Raw genomic sequence first — 16,857 nt, 5'->3', positions numbered from 1 at the left:
GCCACCTTTCTAACTTCAAACAGAGTTCCGGGACCTCTTTTTCCTCCGAGAACAGCTTGTTTACTCACTGATGGAAAAAAAAGTTTGTATTATTACCTCATTATTATTGTAAATATAGTTTGAGTTTTTTTCTCCAAAACTACAAAGTGCCACTTTGATCCGTGAACCACCCTTCAAAACCAGAGTTAAAAGGAGCTGCACAATGCAAAACAACCTCTCCATAACAAATGCGCACAACACAGGAGGGCTAGCTCCTCAGGCCAAGACTCTGCTGTCCACTTACATCTGAAGGAGAAGAATCATTCCTTTGAGGAAGACAAACATCTTGTCCAGAGAAGACAGATGGTTTGAAAGAGGAGTGAAAGATTCCATCTACGTCAAACTGGAACGACTGTCTTTGAACAGAGGAGCTTGCCTAAGACATTACTTATCACCCACTTACAATGCAGTGATGAGTTCCCTTCCCAGACAGCTTAACAGCCATTCACACCTGGGCTCACCTAGCCCTAGCAACCCACTTGAAGGCCGGTCGGGTCAGCAACCCACAAGTGGCCATGACAACTCTGAAACTCAGAGCTCACATGTGTCCTCAGTGACTCTGTCAGGACACTCCCACACAGAGTTCAGTAGCCTGCAACTCCCCTCCAGTTAGTTAGAGCTGAAGAAGCCTCTTGGATGAGAGGTGAAATGTCTTCATGAAACTGAAACACATGAATAAACCATGTACATAGATCTGATTGTACATGTACCCAGAATGATAAACCATGGATCATACTTGTTCTGACATGTGCCACGGATGCTTGCTCAGATATGGATCTGAAGAAGACAACACAGAAAACAACAGGCCGTGGACAGTGAATTACCTCTGCTGACAGTGCGATTGTTAGGAGGTTGAGATCACTGATCATACTTCACTGGTGGAAAGCTGAAATCACCAGTGTTAAGCATTACTGATGCCTACGTCATGACCATGGCAACCCATGTAAGCATGTTGGTGATGTTTGGACACAGAAATCTGATCTGATCACTTGCAAGTTATAGTGCAGTAGCCAAATCTGATTTGCCTGCTATGTGAACATGGTTATATTCCTCTGGACATTTGTGAGAATTTTTTGCGTATCTCAGGGCAGGTTGCCACTGCTATTGGTGGGGGCGTCGTTCCTTTAGAGGGTTTTTTTACTTGCAGTGTTGTTTGGATGGGTGGTGCGTGACCCACGGTTTCGCGGCAGATCATTGCTTTGTAACAAGATGATCAATGTTTTTTACCTCACCTGTTAGTCCTTATATCATGGCTGATCGGTGCATCAAAGTACACAACAGTGGAAAACTAAGCAAATAAAGAGAAGACAGTTACTACTTTTACTATTAGATATTGCTATTATAGTTTCTGCCCTAAGGAGGAAGACAGTCGGAGCAAGAGCCATGATGCTAATCCAGCTTGGTTTAAGGCTACTCCTGGCTAATGTCGGGTCACAGGAAAAGGAAATGGACAATCTGGGACTCAGCCCGTGCTGAAGCGCATAGTGCAAAGAGGTCGCCGACTTTCTGCACAGTCAATTGCTAGAGAGCTACAAACTTCATGTGACCTTCAGATTAGCCCAAGTACAGTACGCAGAGAGCTTCATGGAATGGGTTTCCATGGCCGAGCAGCTGCAGCCAAGCCACACATCACCAAGTGCAATGCAAGGCGTCGGATGCAATGGTGTAAAGCACGCCGTCACTGGCCTCTAGAGCAGTGGAGACGCGTTCTCTGGAGTGATGAATCACGCTTTTCCATCTGGCAATCTGATGGACGAGTCTGGGTTTGGAGGTTGCCAGGAGAACGTACATTTCAGATTGCATTGCGCCAACTGTGAAATTTGGTGGAGGAGGAATTATGGTATGGGTTGTTTTTCAGGAGCTGGGCTTGGCCCCTTAGTTCCAGTGAAAGGAACATTGAATGCTTCAGGATACCAAAACATTTTGGACAATCCATGCTCCCAACCTTGTGGGAACAGTTTGGAGCGGGCCCCTTCCTCTTCTAACATGACTGTGCACCAGTGCACAAAGCAAGGTCCATAAAGACGTGGATGACAGAGTCTGGTGTGGATGAACTTGACTGGCCTGCACAGAGTCCTGACCTGAACCCGATAGAACACCTTTGGGATGAATTAGAGCGGAGACTGAGAGCCAGGCCTTCTCGACCAACATCAGTGTGTGACCTCACCAATGCGCTTTTGGAAGAATGGTCAAAAATTCCTATAAACACTCTCCTCAACCTTGTGGACAGTCTTCCCAGAAGAGTTGAAGCTGTAATAGCTGCAAAAGGTGGACCGACATCATATTGAATTCTATGAGTTAGGAATGGGATGGCACTTCAGTTCATAGAATGAGTAAAGGCAGGTGAGCGAATACTTTTGGTAATATAGTGTATATATATATATATATATATGTTGCTATGCAACCCTTTGTTGTATAATGATGAATTCATTACCTTGTGCCTCAAGAAACACGAGGGCACCACAGTGACTAAGCCACATCAAACACTGGCCTCAGACCTGCTGTACTGCTCATTCATCACAAAGAACTGAAAGACAACAAAATCAGACTTTGAGTGTTTTCCCTCAGCCCTCACACAAACAGCACTAGCACGCTACATCACCCAAACAGTGATTAAATATTTGTAAGCTCCTCCAGTAAAACAGAGGCTTAATGATGGCTAATTAAATCTAAAGCTGTTAATGACGAGGCTAAGCCGCCAGAGCTGATCTGGATGCCTCAGGAACGCTGGATAAAGGCATCGACCGAATATCCACTCTCTCTCAAAGACTCCCCTTCGCTTTCTGCTTCCCTTCCTCTCCTTCATATCCCTCTTTTGTCTCTCTGTCTCTGTCTTCAACTGTCCTCCCTCTCACAGCGCTGAAGGTTCCCTTCCTCCTTGCTCTCCATCCGGCTGAAAGGAGAGGCTCTTGTTGTTGTTGTGTTTTTTTCTCTCTCCTGGCACAGACCTTCGTGGTTTATTTGAAGAGCCCTGTAGTGCTTTAGCCTGGAGGGTGAGGAATCTCCAAGTGTTGATACAGCTCTCTGTGCCAGGTCTGGGGCTCTGTGGTGAACCCGGGGTCGGCTTAGATCCAATAAAGACATTACTGCGGAGCCAGCACATCAGAGGTGACCCCACAGAGAGAGAGAGGGAGAGAGAGAGAGAGAGAGAGAGAGAAAGCCAGGCCATGCTGGGTGATCTGCAGACTACCTTCATGCTCGAGACGCATCCACCGATAACCTTCTTGTGTGTTACTTTAATTAAGTGAGTCTATTACAGCGGCGCCGGATGCGATCTCCAATACAGATGAAACAATAATCATAATGAGGTCGGCCGCAAATTCACAGTTCACTGAACCCGATTCATTTGAAAGGGCGGAGGGAGGAGTGCTGCCATTTTGGATCAAGGTCGGTGATATTGTATCTGAGACGGTTTGATGAGTGGCCTTGCTTCGTCATCGCGGCTCCTCATTTTATTCGGTGATTACCAACACACTCACCTTCAACACGCACATGATTAGCTAAGCGGAACAATTAAAATGAGTATGTGTTTCAAGGATGGAATAAATAATGTTATATGAAAGGGAAAGGTGTGAGAGGTTTGAGGCCTAATTATCTCTGGGTAAAGTGTTTTTTAGATCTTCGTCCCAGGTCCCCTCGGTGCTTTGCTGCACCATTTTGCCTAAAGTATGTGGAGGCACACTTTTGTGACCTTTCTGCCTGAAAATTGGCATAAAGGTTTGGGCATGTCTACTTAGTTCCAATTAAGGCTACAGCATATAAACTTATTTAGGTAGGTAGGTAGTTCACAAGAAAATTATTGTTCATGAGAAAAGAGAAACTGGAGAACAAGAAACACAGCTGGGACGATCTCGTCTCGGGACACAATGACGTATTTGTATTTTTGTATGCTGGTTCTGGATTTTGGATTTCGATCTGTGACGAAGATTTCCAATTTGAAATGGCATTATTAGACAAAGCAAAATTCAGAGGTAAGAACAACAAAAATAAATTCACTGAAATCGTCATATCAAGCTGCAAGCAGGATTCTTGTCACATCTATGAGACAACAACAAAAAGCAACAGAGTTCCCACTTAGAGACTTTACATTTTAGTTTGTATTTTTGTTGCTGCTTTGAATATAAAGGACATTTAGTTTTGAATATATATATATATATATATATATATATATATATATGTGTGTGTGTGTGTGTGTGTGTGTGTGTGTGTGTGTGGCCTGACCGACCTCAATGCATGGAGTCATTGAAAACAATCTTTGTGTTTGTCTTCACTGATCAAAATCTAAAATCCATGACCTCTTTACTGTGTTTCATCCAGCCCAGCTGGGCTCTACACTGCCAGCATCTCACTGCATATGTGAAATATTATTTCGCTGCTCTGGTGTTTGACTGATCTGACAAGCTGGCTGGCAAAAAGTGCTGAGCTCTGACGGTAAAGAATCCGTAAGTTCTCCGTGAGCAAAGAGTGGCAAACAAATCATTCAGCTTGCAGCTTCTCACTTTGAGCCAGCGCCGAGCAAGTCGAGGATTGGCGGCAGCAGGTCATATCTCCAGTTAATGAGTAGACGGGCCAAAATAAACACTTACACTGTTTGTGAGGTAAAACATGAACAGATCACTCTATAACATCACTGTAGACCTGTGAGTGAGTGTTTCTGTAGTCCCAATAAATCAAACAGTGATACAGCCTCTCTCTAGCTGAGAGCACGGAAACTTCAGGCACATTCATACAGTTAAACTTTCATTCATATCATATCGATAATTTAAGCAAGGACCTTCAGTATTTAGATCAAGAACCCTGTAAATAAAATAAGTTTGGCTGAATTTAAAAGGCTGCAGCCGGTATTTTAATGATTTTGATACATATTTAATCTTTAATATTTAGGTAAATAAATGTATTGGATTGCCTCTGTTTTGGAGTTAATTAACTCGAGGACATCCAGTAAACAATCACAGTCGCACAAAATAATACAATGCGATTTCAGACAATGCATCCCAGGCACAAAACTACGTCCATCATGAAATGTTTTTCCCAGTTTGGTTTGAACAAAATTGACTGGTCTGCAGAGCTCTGACCTCGACCTCATCCAACAGCGAAACAGGGAAACACAGTGGTTGAACACACTAAAGATGTTAGGAGCAAACCCCTGCAGCCAGGTTCCACAATCCGATTGAAAGCCTGAAACCAGAAGAGCCGAGGCTGTTATAGCAGCAGAGGGGGGCCCATGGTTTTAAAAAGACTGTCCAATTACATAAGAGTGTAAATTCTAAATGAGCGAGTCCCAAAAAGGTCAGTATGCATGCGTCACCTGATTGTTTTTTGCGCTTTACATCGAGACTGCTGTCCCACAATGCCGTGCAGAGAGGAAACAAGGGGCGGCTCACAGCTGCAACAACTGACTTTATTTGGTGGAACATTTGAGCGGGAGGCGAGTCCTGGCGTAAAATGGCTGCAAATGCAAGCTTGTTTACATTGGTATTGTGACCAGGTTAGAGTCAGGGTAATATCTAGTGTGGAGGTGAGCTGGCAGGCTGTTGTTTTTGTTTCCACAGAGAGGGATTTTGAAAAATGCTAACACGCTGAGAGCCAAAGGGGAGAAGATTACAGACTGAAATATTCAGCCAATGGCAGGTTTATAACCACAATCTACGTCCAGTGAGTCGCACTGAGACGGACTGTGTATTGCATACATAATGTATTCTATTAATACTGTATAATATGTGGAATTGAGACACAGCCCAGGTTCGCAGTCTCAGTATTTCTCCAATAATTTCCTCCACCAGGGGCCATTTAATAAAGGAGGATTTACTATTGGAGGGGAAAAAGAGGGCATACCAAGGCGTTTATCTCCCACCCTGACCTTTCTGCAGTTGCATAAAACACCAGCCAAGTGCTCCGTGCCTTCATGTCCGGACGTCTCACTGTTTCTTAAAAACAGGGCTGCTGTAAAAGTCAATTAGAGGCAGTGTGGGTGGAGAGAGGGCTGTGTGATGGGAATAGAAAAAGCTAATTTCTGTAACAGGCAGTGCAGAGGGACGTCAGATGCTCAGGAATGTGAGGTATCTCAACTTTGTCACAGTGTATGTGTGTGTGTGTGTGTGTGTGTGTGTGTGTGTGTGTGTGAGAGAGAGAGAGAGAGTGTGTGTACATAATCAAGTGTGTTTTCTGAATAGGCCTCCCTCTGTGTACACTGTAATGGCGGGTGGGTGTGCCTCCATGGCTTTGACGCGTCTGCAGGGCAGCGGCTGATATTTAATTCAGCAGCGAGCTTGCCTGGTGGCACACTATATACAAAACAGAGGAGCCACGGAACATGACCTGTTAAATTTTAAACAGACCGAGCCGCAAAACCCAGCAGCCTATGCAACAGTATGTCTGGATGAGTGGCATTGTGAGATAAATCTGCTGGATTCTGTCCGTGGGGGTGTAATTGGCATTTAAATCGTTTGTGAACGCTGTAAAAACCAGCGTCTCCTTTTATTACAGCCCCTTTAACAACTAGACATAAAAACAATAGTTCACCTCGACTTTAATGACAGGCCGTCAGTATATAATTGCAAGTATGATCACCAGAGCTGATAAATTATGGATTGGAATCAACCATCATATTAGCTGTAGCACTGACACTCTGGGGATGAGTTTAGCAAAGACTGTCTGGAGGGTCTGCCTCAGTTAAAACATACGGCCGTGTACGCCGGCCCCTCTCCATCTCTGCTCAAGAGCGCTGTCACTTTTTGAGCTGCTCTCAGGAGACCACCGCTGACAGGCGCTCGCTCCCCTGGGGCTTTTCTCCCCACTGTGCTGTGCTGAGCTGGCCATTCAGGAAGCCTGCTCATGATGAATCGGAAACACCGAGAACTCCTGCTAGCACTCAGCGCTAATACATCCAATTAAGCCCAGTTGGAGCCAGGCTGAAGACTGATGGTGGAAAACAAAAGTGAGATGGCTGTGTGCCATCGACTGCCTGCTGTCCTCCGTGTACAATTTTAGCCCCTGGTGAATAAAAAGGAGCTGCATCATCATAGAGAAACAATGGGGAGGCAGCGACAAGACAGAGAGAGAGGACAAGAAAATAAAAGTTTATTCAGAGGAGAGGTAATAGATGGCAAACTGATGAAACTGGCAGAGAAGGGCAAACAACACACTGACAGTGTAGAGAGGAACTACACAAACGTGAGGAGAAATAACACAAGACAAGAAAAGGTGAAGCAGCAGCACTGGACTGGACGCCAGGTGGAGTTTAACACTTGGCCCAGTTGCTCCGTACCGTGCTGAAGGATTATTGTCCCTCCTGTCCAGTCCCCTGCTGGTCTGCATTCACATCGCTCCGGCCCGAACTGGGCCTGAGCACGGTTACCTCTTGTACGTACGTGACCACGTTGGGTACTCTAACCCTGATCTGTGCAAAGAAACCATACAGTGGCGAAGCACGCCTAGGATACTGTGCCAGGGACAAGAAAGTGAGCTATGCTTGAGCAGGGTATGAAGCACTCACACTACTCAAACAAACTGGACTTTGGGGGTCAAATGTGCTTGGGCACAGTACAGATTGCCTAGTGTGAGTGCTCTCGTAGTCAATACACCTGAATCCGGTATTGAATCCACAGTCCTTTGCAGGGTCACAAAAGGCTGGAGACATTTTACACGGCTGATGAAAAAAGGTTTCAGAGTTACCAATGAACCTGCATGTCTTTGTATTGTGGAAGAGACCTGAAAAAACCAGTGCCGGCACTGAGTTTGAAGTCAGATCCTCCTTGCTGTGAAGTGACAGCGTTAACCTTTCAACCAGCATGTCATCCTTCTTTCTGGATCCCTTACTGACCTTCTTTTTGGAATTGTAAACAGCTAAAATTACAAGTTAATAAAAGTGATAAATTCCATTGACATTTATGATAATCATTGTTGGTTGCGTAGACAGAGGAGATGTGTAACTTAAGCCAAATGAAGGCCCTGATAATTTGCTAAGGCCACTGATATGATATACGAATTAAAGAAAAAAACAACACAACGTATATGTTGGATCACCACATGTCTTCAGAACAGCCTCAATGCATGACAGCATTGATTCTACAAGTCTCTGGAGCTCTTTCAAAGGATATAACTTTACTTGGTGTTTTGATGGTGGTCATCTCCCACTGGTGTTCAGTTGTGTTGAGCTATGATTTGACTGTGAAGGCTATAGCATATGATTCAAATCATGGTCATACTCATCAAACTATTCAGTGTCCTACGTATGAGGCATTGTGACTGTGGAAGAGACCGCTCTCATCAGGATAGAAATGTTTCATCACTCAGAACAACTTGCAATGTTTTGCACTGACCCTTCCCTGTCGGACGATCAGTGGAATCAAACCATGCCTGAAAAATTGCCATTGCCATTCTGCGGTGTTTAAGTCGGCACACTCAGGCTTTGTGGATCCTCTGACTTCCAACTTGTAATGGAACGCACCATAAGACTGCACAGAGACCCAGCTTTGAGCTGCAATTGGTCAGAGGGACAAACCCTGACCCCAGCTATTTTCCCTGCTGGTCTCTAACAGGGGCTGACCTGCCCCCGAGCTGTCCTTCTCCTTGATCCTCCTGGGCTCAACATCTGTTCTGATTCCAGCGACAGAAACTCGGCTGACACAATCACCTGGACTATTTCTGAAGATAAGACTTAGCGAGAGAAGCAACCAGCATCTCTGAAAAATGATCATATAGTGAGCACAAGATAAAAAAATGTCTTTCAAAACTTTTGGAGTTCAGTAGAGTAGTGGAGTGCTATTTCTTTCCCCTACTTTGGTTGAATAGAGGAAACCAGCTTGTACATTATCTAAACAACAGCCAAAGGTTTAATTTGGATCTTTCATCAACGTCCTCACAGAATTGACAAGTTAGTCATTCCAACCCAATGCCAGCTAAAATCAAAACTTTCAACCTGGGTGTTCTGTATTTTGCTTCTTTCTCAGTGAAAAGATTATGAGTTTTGATAAGATATTAATTTTCCTCTGAGCTAACCAAATCCAGATGGCCATCGCTTGCTTGTTTTTATTTATTTTTCATCTGACCCCCCGAAACAAGCTAGTCTAACATTACAGTACCTGCATCAGGGGATTTAAAGTGGTGGCAGGCCTGAAGTCACAACATAGTGCCGGTTCGAGTAAAAGGGCTGAGAGAAAGAGTAGCATTAGGGAGCAATATAGAAAGAGTGGAGGGAGAGCTGCAGAGAGAGACGGACAGAGAGCAAAATGATTACACTGAGCTGCAGCCAGAACAAAGCCTGTAATAAAAGTAACAGCATTCTGGAGCAGTAATAAATACATCCACTGTGTGAACACCACCTCTCTCCTTCTCTCTCAGTCCTTGGCTGCTGAAGTGTCCCTCTGATTGGTCATACAGGCTTAGCAGCAGTGAGCTCTGGAGGCCCGCTGACAGGCTGGCAGCCTCAGCTGACAGTAAACTGGGTTTGCACGGGGCAGGCCTGCAAACTCCCCTCACACCGAGACAGACGGGGACCTCCACGTCACAGCACAGGGAATTATGCAAAAGTTCGAGGAGAGCTGCGCTGCAACACGTCATATTCATTGGTTTTAACAAGCAGACACACACACGCAGACGGTGGCAGGAATTGCTAATGGACGATGGTTGTCCTCGATGGCCACTTTGCTGTTTCCTGATGTGGTTTTAAACTCCCGCTGCAGGCCGGGTGAGCGGCCTCAGCATCATGACTGCTGCCAGGTCACTGTTAATCACACATTCACAAGCAGGCACTCAAAACGTGCACACGTGGCAAATTGAAGAGCGGCCCCTCAGGCGGAAATTCAACTATCACCAGCAGGACAATTGTAGCTCTTGTAATAAAACGCAATGTTTATGTAAGCAGATGTGTGAGCAGTGGTTTGGCTGCAGAAATGGAGCCGCTACAGAAAGCCTGATTTGTTCCGTTTCATCCTCCTCAACATTATCCTCCTCATCATTAATTCAGCGGCTCCTCCTTTTTATAGTTACTTCTGGTTCCACATCTTTTTCTTTCTCTCACTCTTTCCCGTGTCTTGCCAAAAACACTCACCAAAAGCTCCAACATTCACTCAACAACCCCCCCCCCCCCGTGCAAAACCACACTTCCCTGTCTCCCTTTCTTTTTCCACAAATGAGTAAACCAATCCAGCAAAGGGATGTAGTGCACTTTACTTTCAGTGTAGAGCTGTTTGTAGGAGGTGTAAGGACGACGCTTCTGCTCAGTGAGACCGGTAGTTTCATCCTCTATTTGGCAGCATGGACCACCTCACTTCCCTCGGTGAAAGGAGAATGGATTCAACATCGCAGCTTAGCTAGCATGCCACCGCAGCCGAAATAAATCACCTCACTAACAGAGCAAGATAGAGAGATAGGCGCTGCGCTGGGTGGAGGACAGACTGGTGCTGTTAGCCAGAGGTGCCGATTGGCCAGGTCAAATATAATTACCGCAGAGGAAAAACACACGCAGGCCTGTGAGCATGCACACACACAAACACACACACACACACAAACACCGGCACGAGCTGCAGCATTTGTCTGCGAGCTATCACTAAAAGGCTACAAATCGGCTGCTGATGAAAAGGTTCAGCAGTGTAACCAAAAAAAAAAAAAAAGCACTGGAGTTAAGGATGATGATGTAAATATTATTATTCTGCTCTCGGGGGTGCAAGACTCGCCGGAGCTGCTGATAGGAATCAATAACAACAGGATACCTTAACATTAAAAGCACTTAAGCATGATTGAGTTTTCAGGGTGCGACAACAACTGTGAGCATTCATCCGAACATGCAGTCGTGAGCTCAGCTACAACAGTCAGTTTAAACAGTTTAACAGCAATCACCAGCCACAGTCCGTCTCCAACCACATTACCTGCTGCATGCTTTACATCGGAGCAGATCAGTTCTGACTCCTCCACCCATCAGTGCTGCTCTTCCCCTGTATATATGGACGTGCGTAGGATGGTATGAAGCAGCATGTGTGGCAGCAGATGAGCCGCTGTCAGCTATAAACCATCTGAGTATATTCGGCTGTTATCAGCGTGTGAATGGATGTATGGCTGTGTGTGAATGGGACGACCACACACAATGCAGAGGAGCTGAGGAGAATGGCTCATTCAGTCAGCAGTACAATGACAGGGGGTGTGTACAGACAAAGAGCAGAGCAGGTGGGTCCTTTATACGTAGCGTGAACAGAACTCCCAGAGCGACGGACAGAAAAAGTATTTCAAGCAGGACCAGAGTTTGCTGGTAATGGGGTGCAAAGTTATGGCGATCACACTACTTTTCACAGTTATGCACTACCTAATCCCCTTGAGGGTCTCATACAGTTTTCTGTGATAATTGTGCCCCTAAATAAACTGTTTTTCCCTGAAATGTTGTTAAAATATGAGATAAATAGTTCATCTTGGAGTGTAATATGTATGGTTGTAGACACGGTAGCTCATGTGTTGAAGCCTTGATTCAGGTCAAGTCTTTAATGTGGTACCAGGCTAATTCACAAATACATATTAGATTTGGTGTCTGTTCATTTTATTATTCAGGGGCATTATTAATGGGTGTGGACAAAAAAAAGAAGACTCTGCATGCAAGAGTCACACATCAGAGCAAAATAACTTTTGATGTAGCACCGAGCAACACATGCAAGACAGGGCAGTTCCTGGCCCATTTTTCAGCTGTAGAAATGGTGGCCTGGATATAAACAATCTCCAATTACAGCCAAAAAGGACCAGTAATATGAACATCTGAGTCTGAACAGACCTCCAGACTGGATACAATCGAATAGACCAGTTAATGTCACTCATTGCATCAGATCCATTCTATATTTCATCATCGGTTGTGAACAGCCTGATGTGGCCCAGGTCAGGTGTAAATCTGTCTGAATGAGACTTCTCTGCCAGAGCAAATAAAACACGAGCTCTACAGATTCATCTGGTTCCCAGGTGAGCTGAGGTAGCAGCACTGGGCACACTGGGACCAGGTGAGGGAGCGGTGTTATGATGAGATCAATCGGGCTCTGGGAGGGAATGAAGAAGATGTTCTTTGAAGGTCTTGACAAGCTTCTAGTAGAAAAAAAAACACCTCGTCAGATTCCAGGTGGTCAATATTCCACATGTTTTCCTCCTGCTGTGTTCCTCCAGATCAGCAGCTTCAGATTTCATACATAGTTGAACTCAGCAACAAGAGCTGACTCTGAAGTAAAGTAATATCGCAGTAAAAGTGTTTTAGATGTTTTCTTCTATCTATTGCTTACATGAAGACGACGAAGAACAAGACATTACACTCATGTACCAGTTTTCGGCTGGCAGAGTTTGAAGTAGACGAAGTGTTGGAACAAAAGTGTCAGAAAAGTTACAACTACCTCCTTCACCCGAAAGTGAAAGCCACTTTCACACCTCTGTCTCGATATCGACCAAAGAAAATAACTCATCCTTGGCTAATTGCTCCTTCTGCTGTGAGATGGAGTGGTTCTGCTGGTGAGTGGTGCACACAATAATAAAACAAGTGCCTCTTTTTTGAAAACTCTCTAGATTCTCAAACGCTGCTTTTATTTTCTTTTGACGGCTTTTCTGTTTCATATACAATATAAGGTAAATATGTTTGAGCTTTGGAATGGTTGGTCTGACAAAAAAACCTTTGGCAATTTTACTTCTCAACAGATTGACTGTTAAAATAATATTCTACCTGTCCTTGTTTCTCTCTTCCTCTCTCACCATCCATCTGCCCTCCTCTCTTTGTTTGAGTCCCTCTGGACGAGCTCAGGTGTCACACTGACGGACAGGCTGACATCTGTTGTGTGCTGAAGCTCTGTTTGCCTTCGGCTTGTGAGCCACTGAGACGGGCAGAATGTCACAGTCTGGATTAAAGACTGCTCAACCTACCTCACCCCTGTGTCCGCCCCTCTGGTGCCCTTGGAGCCCACAGCACTCATCGTTTCCCCCCGCTGCGTCCTAAATAAGACTGTGGCTGCTCGCTCTCCATCTCTGTTTCTCTCTCTTCCTGTCCCTCTCTGCGTGTCTCTCTCTCACCTTCTATCTCACCCACATCTTATTAAATGCAATGGTTTTCCTTACCTGGTATATGTGTGTGTGTGTGTGTGTGCACGTGTGTGTCTGCTCCCATGTGTCTAGGAGTTTGGACTTACTAGAAATAGCGAGCTGAGTCATCAGGCAGCGCACATGTGAGAACTCATCCAAAGAACCAACCCACGCACAAATCGCACCGAGTAGACTGCCCTCCACACACACACACACACACACACACACACATGCGCACAAATCACAAGCACACACATACACACGCAGACACACACACACAGTGGGAAAAGCATCAAGCTATTTGTATGCTAAAATCAAGTTGACTTTGAAGGAGTGAGGTGGCCGGCTGAGGATCCTGATTGAGAGCACTGATGAGATACAGAAGGTTGGACAAACAGCCAGTGAGCTTCTCTCCCCTCGCTCACCCTCGAGACGCAGATTTTCACATGAATCACACTGAAGCTGGAGATGGCAGAGCAAAAGGTCTCTCTCTCTCTCTGTCTCTCTCTGTCTCTCTCTGTCTCTCTCGCTCTTTCCCTCCCTTTCTCTCTGTGTCTTTCTAACTCTCTCACACACAAACCTGCCTTCAGAGAAACTTCTCTGGCAGTGTATGAGGTAGCTTCACACTCTCTTTTTGTTTGCACTCTGATTCAGACAAACAAAAGCCAGAACAGTGCTCTCTCTGTATTATGCAGAACTTCATTACTGGAAAAAAAAAAACGAAAAAAAAAAAACAGCACAACAAATTAATTTCCTCCAGCGGGCAGATACAGCCCCAGTCGTTTGTCTGCTTCCATAAGGCCTTTAATGATTATACGCGAGGTCTTCCAGACATTAATCCTAGTTGAGGACAGATAATTACCTTCAACAGAGGACCAACCCAGTTCAAATGAGTCCGCCGCCAAAAAGCATAAAATGAACAATTAAATGTGCATTGTGTAGACCACACTGCTGCTTTCAGAGAGTGAAGACTGTTGTCCTTTGTGTGGCTCGTCACTTTATTGTTGTGGTGGGACTCTAAGAAGTCTCACAAAACTCAGAGCCGACAGTGGAGAGGTGACAGGAAATGAGAGGAAAGAGAGGAGGAATGACGAGCTAACAAAGGTCCCTTCCAGAGTCCAGCCACAGTACATGGCATGATGCCTTACTAGAGCTGTCCCTTGCCAGTAGCCCTGATCCAGGGCCATGGCTGTGTTGAACCAGGATGTGTTGCTGCATCCGGTCGCATTTTGCAGTCTGCAAACAACCATGCTCTTCCAGCTATTCTAACACTCAATCTTCTTGGCAGCAGAAGGTAGGTCACAGCGACTGATGAGAGAGCGCAGATGCAGCATCGTGCTCAGTGCTGCCACTGGTGGCTAAAAGCTACACACAAATCTGAGGAAACACCAGAGGTAGACGAGCTGCGATTAATACAGTGGCGTCTCTGTTTGAATGCACGCTGTCCTAAGTTTAAAAATGTTCTACTTTCACCCTTAGTTTCTATGTAATGTTACTTTGACAACAATGTCTCTAAAATGGGAAAGAACCTGTTCTCAATGGCACTCAACAATAGTGGCAAACTGCAACTTTAAAATGAAGAAAAAAAAAAACTGAATGCAGGATACACAAGCCTTTACTTCATGAAGATTGCCTCTGTCTGGGAGCAAACGCTTTACAATAATTCCTGGGTGAACAGACTCCACTACAGTCCCTACTACTTGCCATTACAGTAATAGCTGCGCAGCTAGATGGTGGTGCTTGAGGAGGAAGAAATACTTTGCCGTTTCGGATTTAACATAAACTGAATCCAAAGGCTCATCATTGTGGTCACACAGTACGTGACCTTTCTGGGCAGTGAGAGGGCAAAATGTTGGGACAGACAGACCTCAGTCGTTTCCATGGATATGACCAATGATTAGATCTTATTAGAAGATTACTATAATCATATTTGTATGGATTCCAAACAAAATCTGGTAGGTTTGAACCCAAAGTCGAATCAAGTCTGCGGAAAGTCCACAAAAGCCCAAATGAATGGCTAGCTTGTGTATGTAGTCTGATCCATATGAATCAAAGAGGCTTTGCTCAGCACTCACGTCTCAGTCTTGTAGGTGGAGCATCTCTCCAGTGGGATCTTCAGGACTCGATTGTTAAGCCCAACAAAGAGCGACCTGTCGCTGTGCAGGATCTGCAGGCTCAGGATCGGTTCTCGCACACCTGGTGGGTGAAGCTCCATCTCCTCCAAGTAACAACCCTGGAGGTTCTTATTGGGCGTAGCCAGTGCCTTTAAGATGGTGCCATATTCTGAAGAAGGACGAGAAGAAATCTGAGATTGATCTTATAAAAAAACACATTAAAATACACCTCTCTGCTTCACCACAGGACCTCGTTTATCTCCTTTCTCCTCTACTAACCTGTGCTGATGTACATCACATGGTAGAGGGTGTCCATGCCCTGAACAATGTCCACGACCAGATTGGAGAAGCGAACGTCGTCCTGCATGACGAGCGGATCTACAGACTCGGGCTGGACCACGTCGTTCATCAGGTAGAGCCGCTGGGCATCTTGCAAGCTGCGCTCCGTCAAACCCTCATTGGGACCTTCGTCATCTATAGTTCCACACTGCAGGGGTGAGGGTGAGGAGTTAGAGAGGGCTGTGAATTATGTTGTATGGACACATGAAAGGTGCAAGGCAGAAAGACTGCAAGACAGGAAGACAAACCAAACAAGTGCCTCTCACAGCCAGTCACCGCTCTGACCAAATCAATACCCCAACACACCGTGTCTGGCTCGACTGTTTCACTTCTTAATCATTTTCTCAGCAACTTTTTCAGGAGATCAGAACTACAGTGTGATTGTGATGTGACCATGGCAACAACAATGGATGAGACAGTACAAGGGAACAAATATGGAATGATAGCTGTCTGAAAGCTTTGTTTGGGCTGCAGCTTGGCTGTGGATTCAGCCTCTGCTCATTCTGAGGGGCCTGAAATAAGAGCTTGATTTGTTTGTAGGTTCCATTAGTGGGTGATGTTTGGGGCAGAAGATGATTTTGGAAGAATAACAATGATTTTTCAAATACAGAAAGTATCTAAGGTCTATATTATTATAGAATTGTCATGTTTACATTACTCCCCATGAAGTAATAACCAGTCCCACCATTTGTAGAATCAACTGTAACAAAAATGTTACTTAAGGAATTTCACTGGAGTGACGCCGCAAGAACTGAGAAGACATGCTCTTTAAAAAGTGAGTGTGTTCCACTGAAGTGTAAAGGAAATGTGCATGTGAGGATTTGGAGCTTGATTTGATTTGGGGTCTGAGTCAGATTATGTTTTCACGTTGCGCATTGTTAAAGTTTGACTGTTAATTTGATGGAATTTTAAAAAAAATAAATATTGACATGCTGCTCTGCTTAATTGCATTAAAATGAATTTCTGTGATCACACTATTGGAAATTCTTGGAGGTACTCATTCTCGCTTCTCTGTTTCTTACAGTAGAGGCAACATCTTTGCAAAATATGATGGATTTTGTCACCAACTGCACAGTGTTAGGTTAGCTGGTGTCAGACCAGACTGGATGTAGTTAACTGACCTGGAAGTTGTGGATGGGGTTAGGCGTTGGAAGCCAGGTGGAGCGAGGGTTCTCCTGGGAGCGGAAGGGCCCGTTGAAGGCCTGGGTGATGGCACTCAGGTTGAAGGCGCACACCGCAGATGCTGCGATGCTGTTGCTTTATGGAGAGATGGATATGGACGACAAGAGAGGGGAGAGAGTGACAGGAGGGGATGGAGAAAGAGAGAGGGAGA

General features: G+C 45.1%; 1 protein-coding gene across 4 annotated transcripts in view; it reads right to left on the bottom strand.

Annotated features, from left to right (window-relative positions):
* sema5ba (sema domain, seven thrombospondin repeats (type 1 and type 1-like), transmembrane domain (TM) and short cytoplasmic domain, (semaphorin) 5Ba) overlaps window positions 1–16,857 on the bottom strand; it is a 181,228-nt gene that overhangs the window by 25,382 nt on the left and 138,989 nt on the right. For all 4 annotated transcript variants that reach the window (XR_005077041.1, XM_037110216.1, XM_037110218.1 and 1 more), the window contains 3 exons: window positions 16,646–16,781; window positions 15,465–15,672; window positions 15,147–15,354 (listed from right to left, as the gene is read on the bottom strand). Coding sequence is in view for 3 of the 4 variants with exons in the window: in XM_037110216.1 (XP_036966111.1) it covers window positions 15,147–15,354; window positions 15,465–15,672; window positions 16,646–16,781 (552 nt within the window). In the remaining variant the exon portion in view is untranslated. The remainder of the gene's footprint in view (window positions 1–15,146; window positions 15,355–15,464; window positions 15,673–16,645; window positions 16,782–16,857) is intronic.

The sequence above is a fragment of the Acanthopagrus latus genome, chromosome 9 (genome assembly GCF_904848185.1).
Source record: "Acanthopagrus latus isolate v.2019 chromosome 9, fAcaLat1.1, whole genome shotgun sequence".
Classification (NCBI taxonomy): domain Eukaryota; kingdom Metazoa; phylum Chordata; class Actinopteri; order Spariformes; family Sparidae; genus Acanthopagrus; species Acanthopagrus latus.
This window is presented reverse-complemented; position numbering and strand designations above follow the sequence as displayed.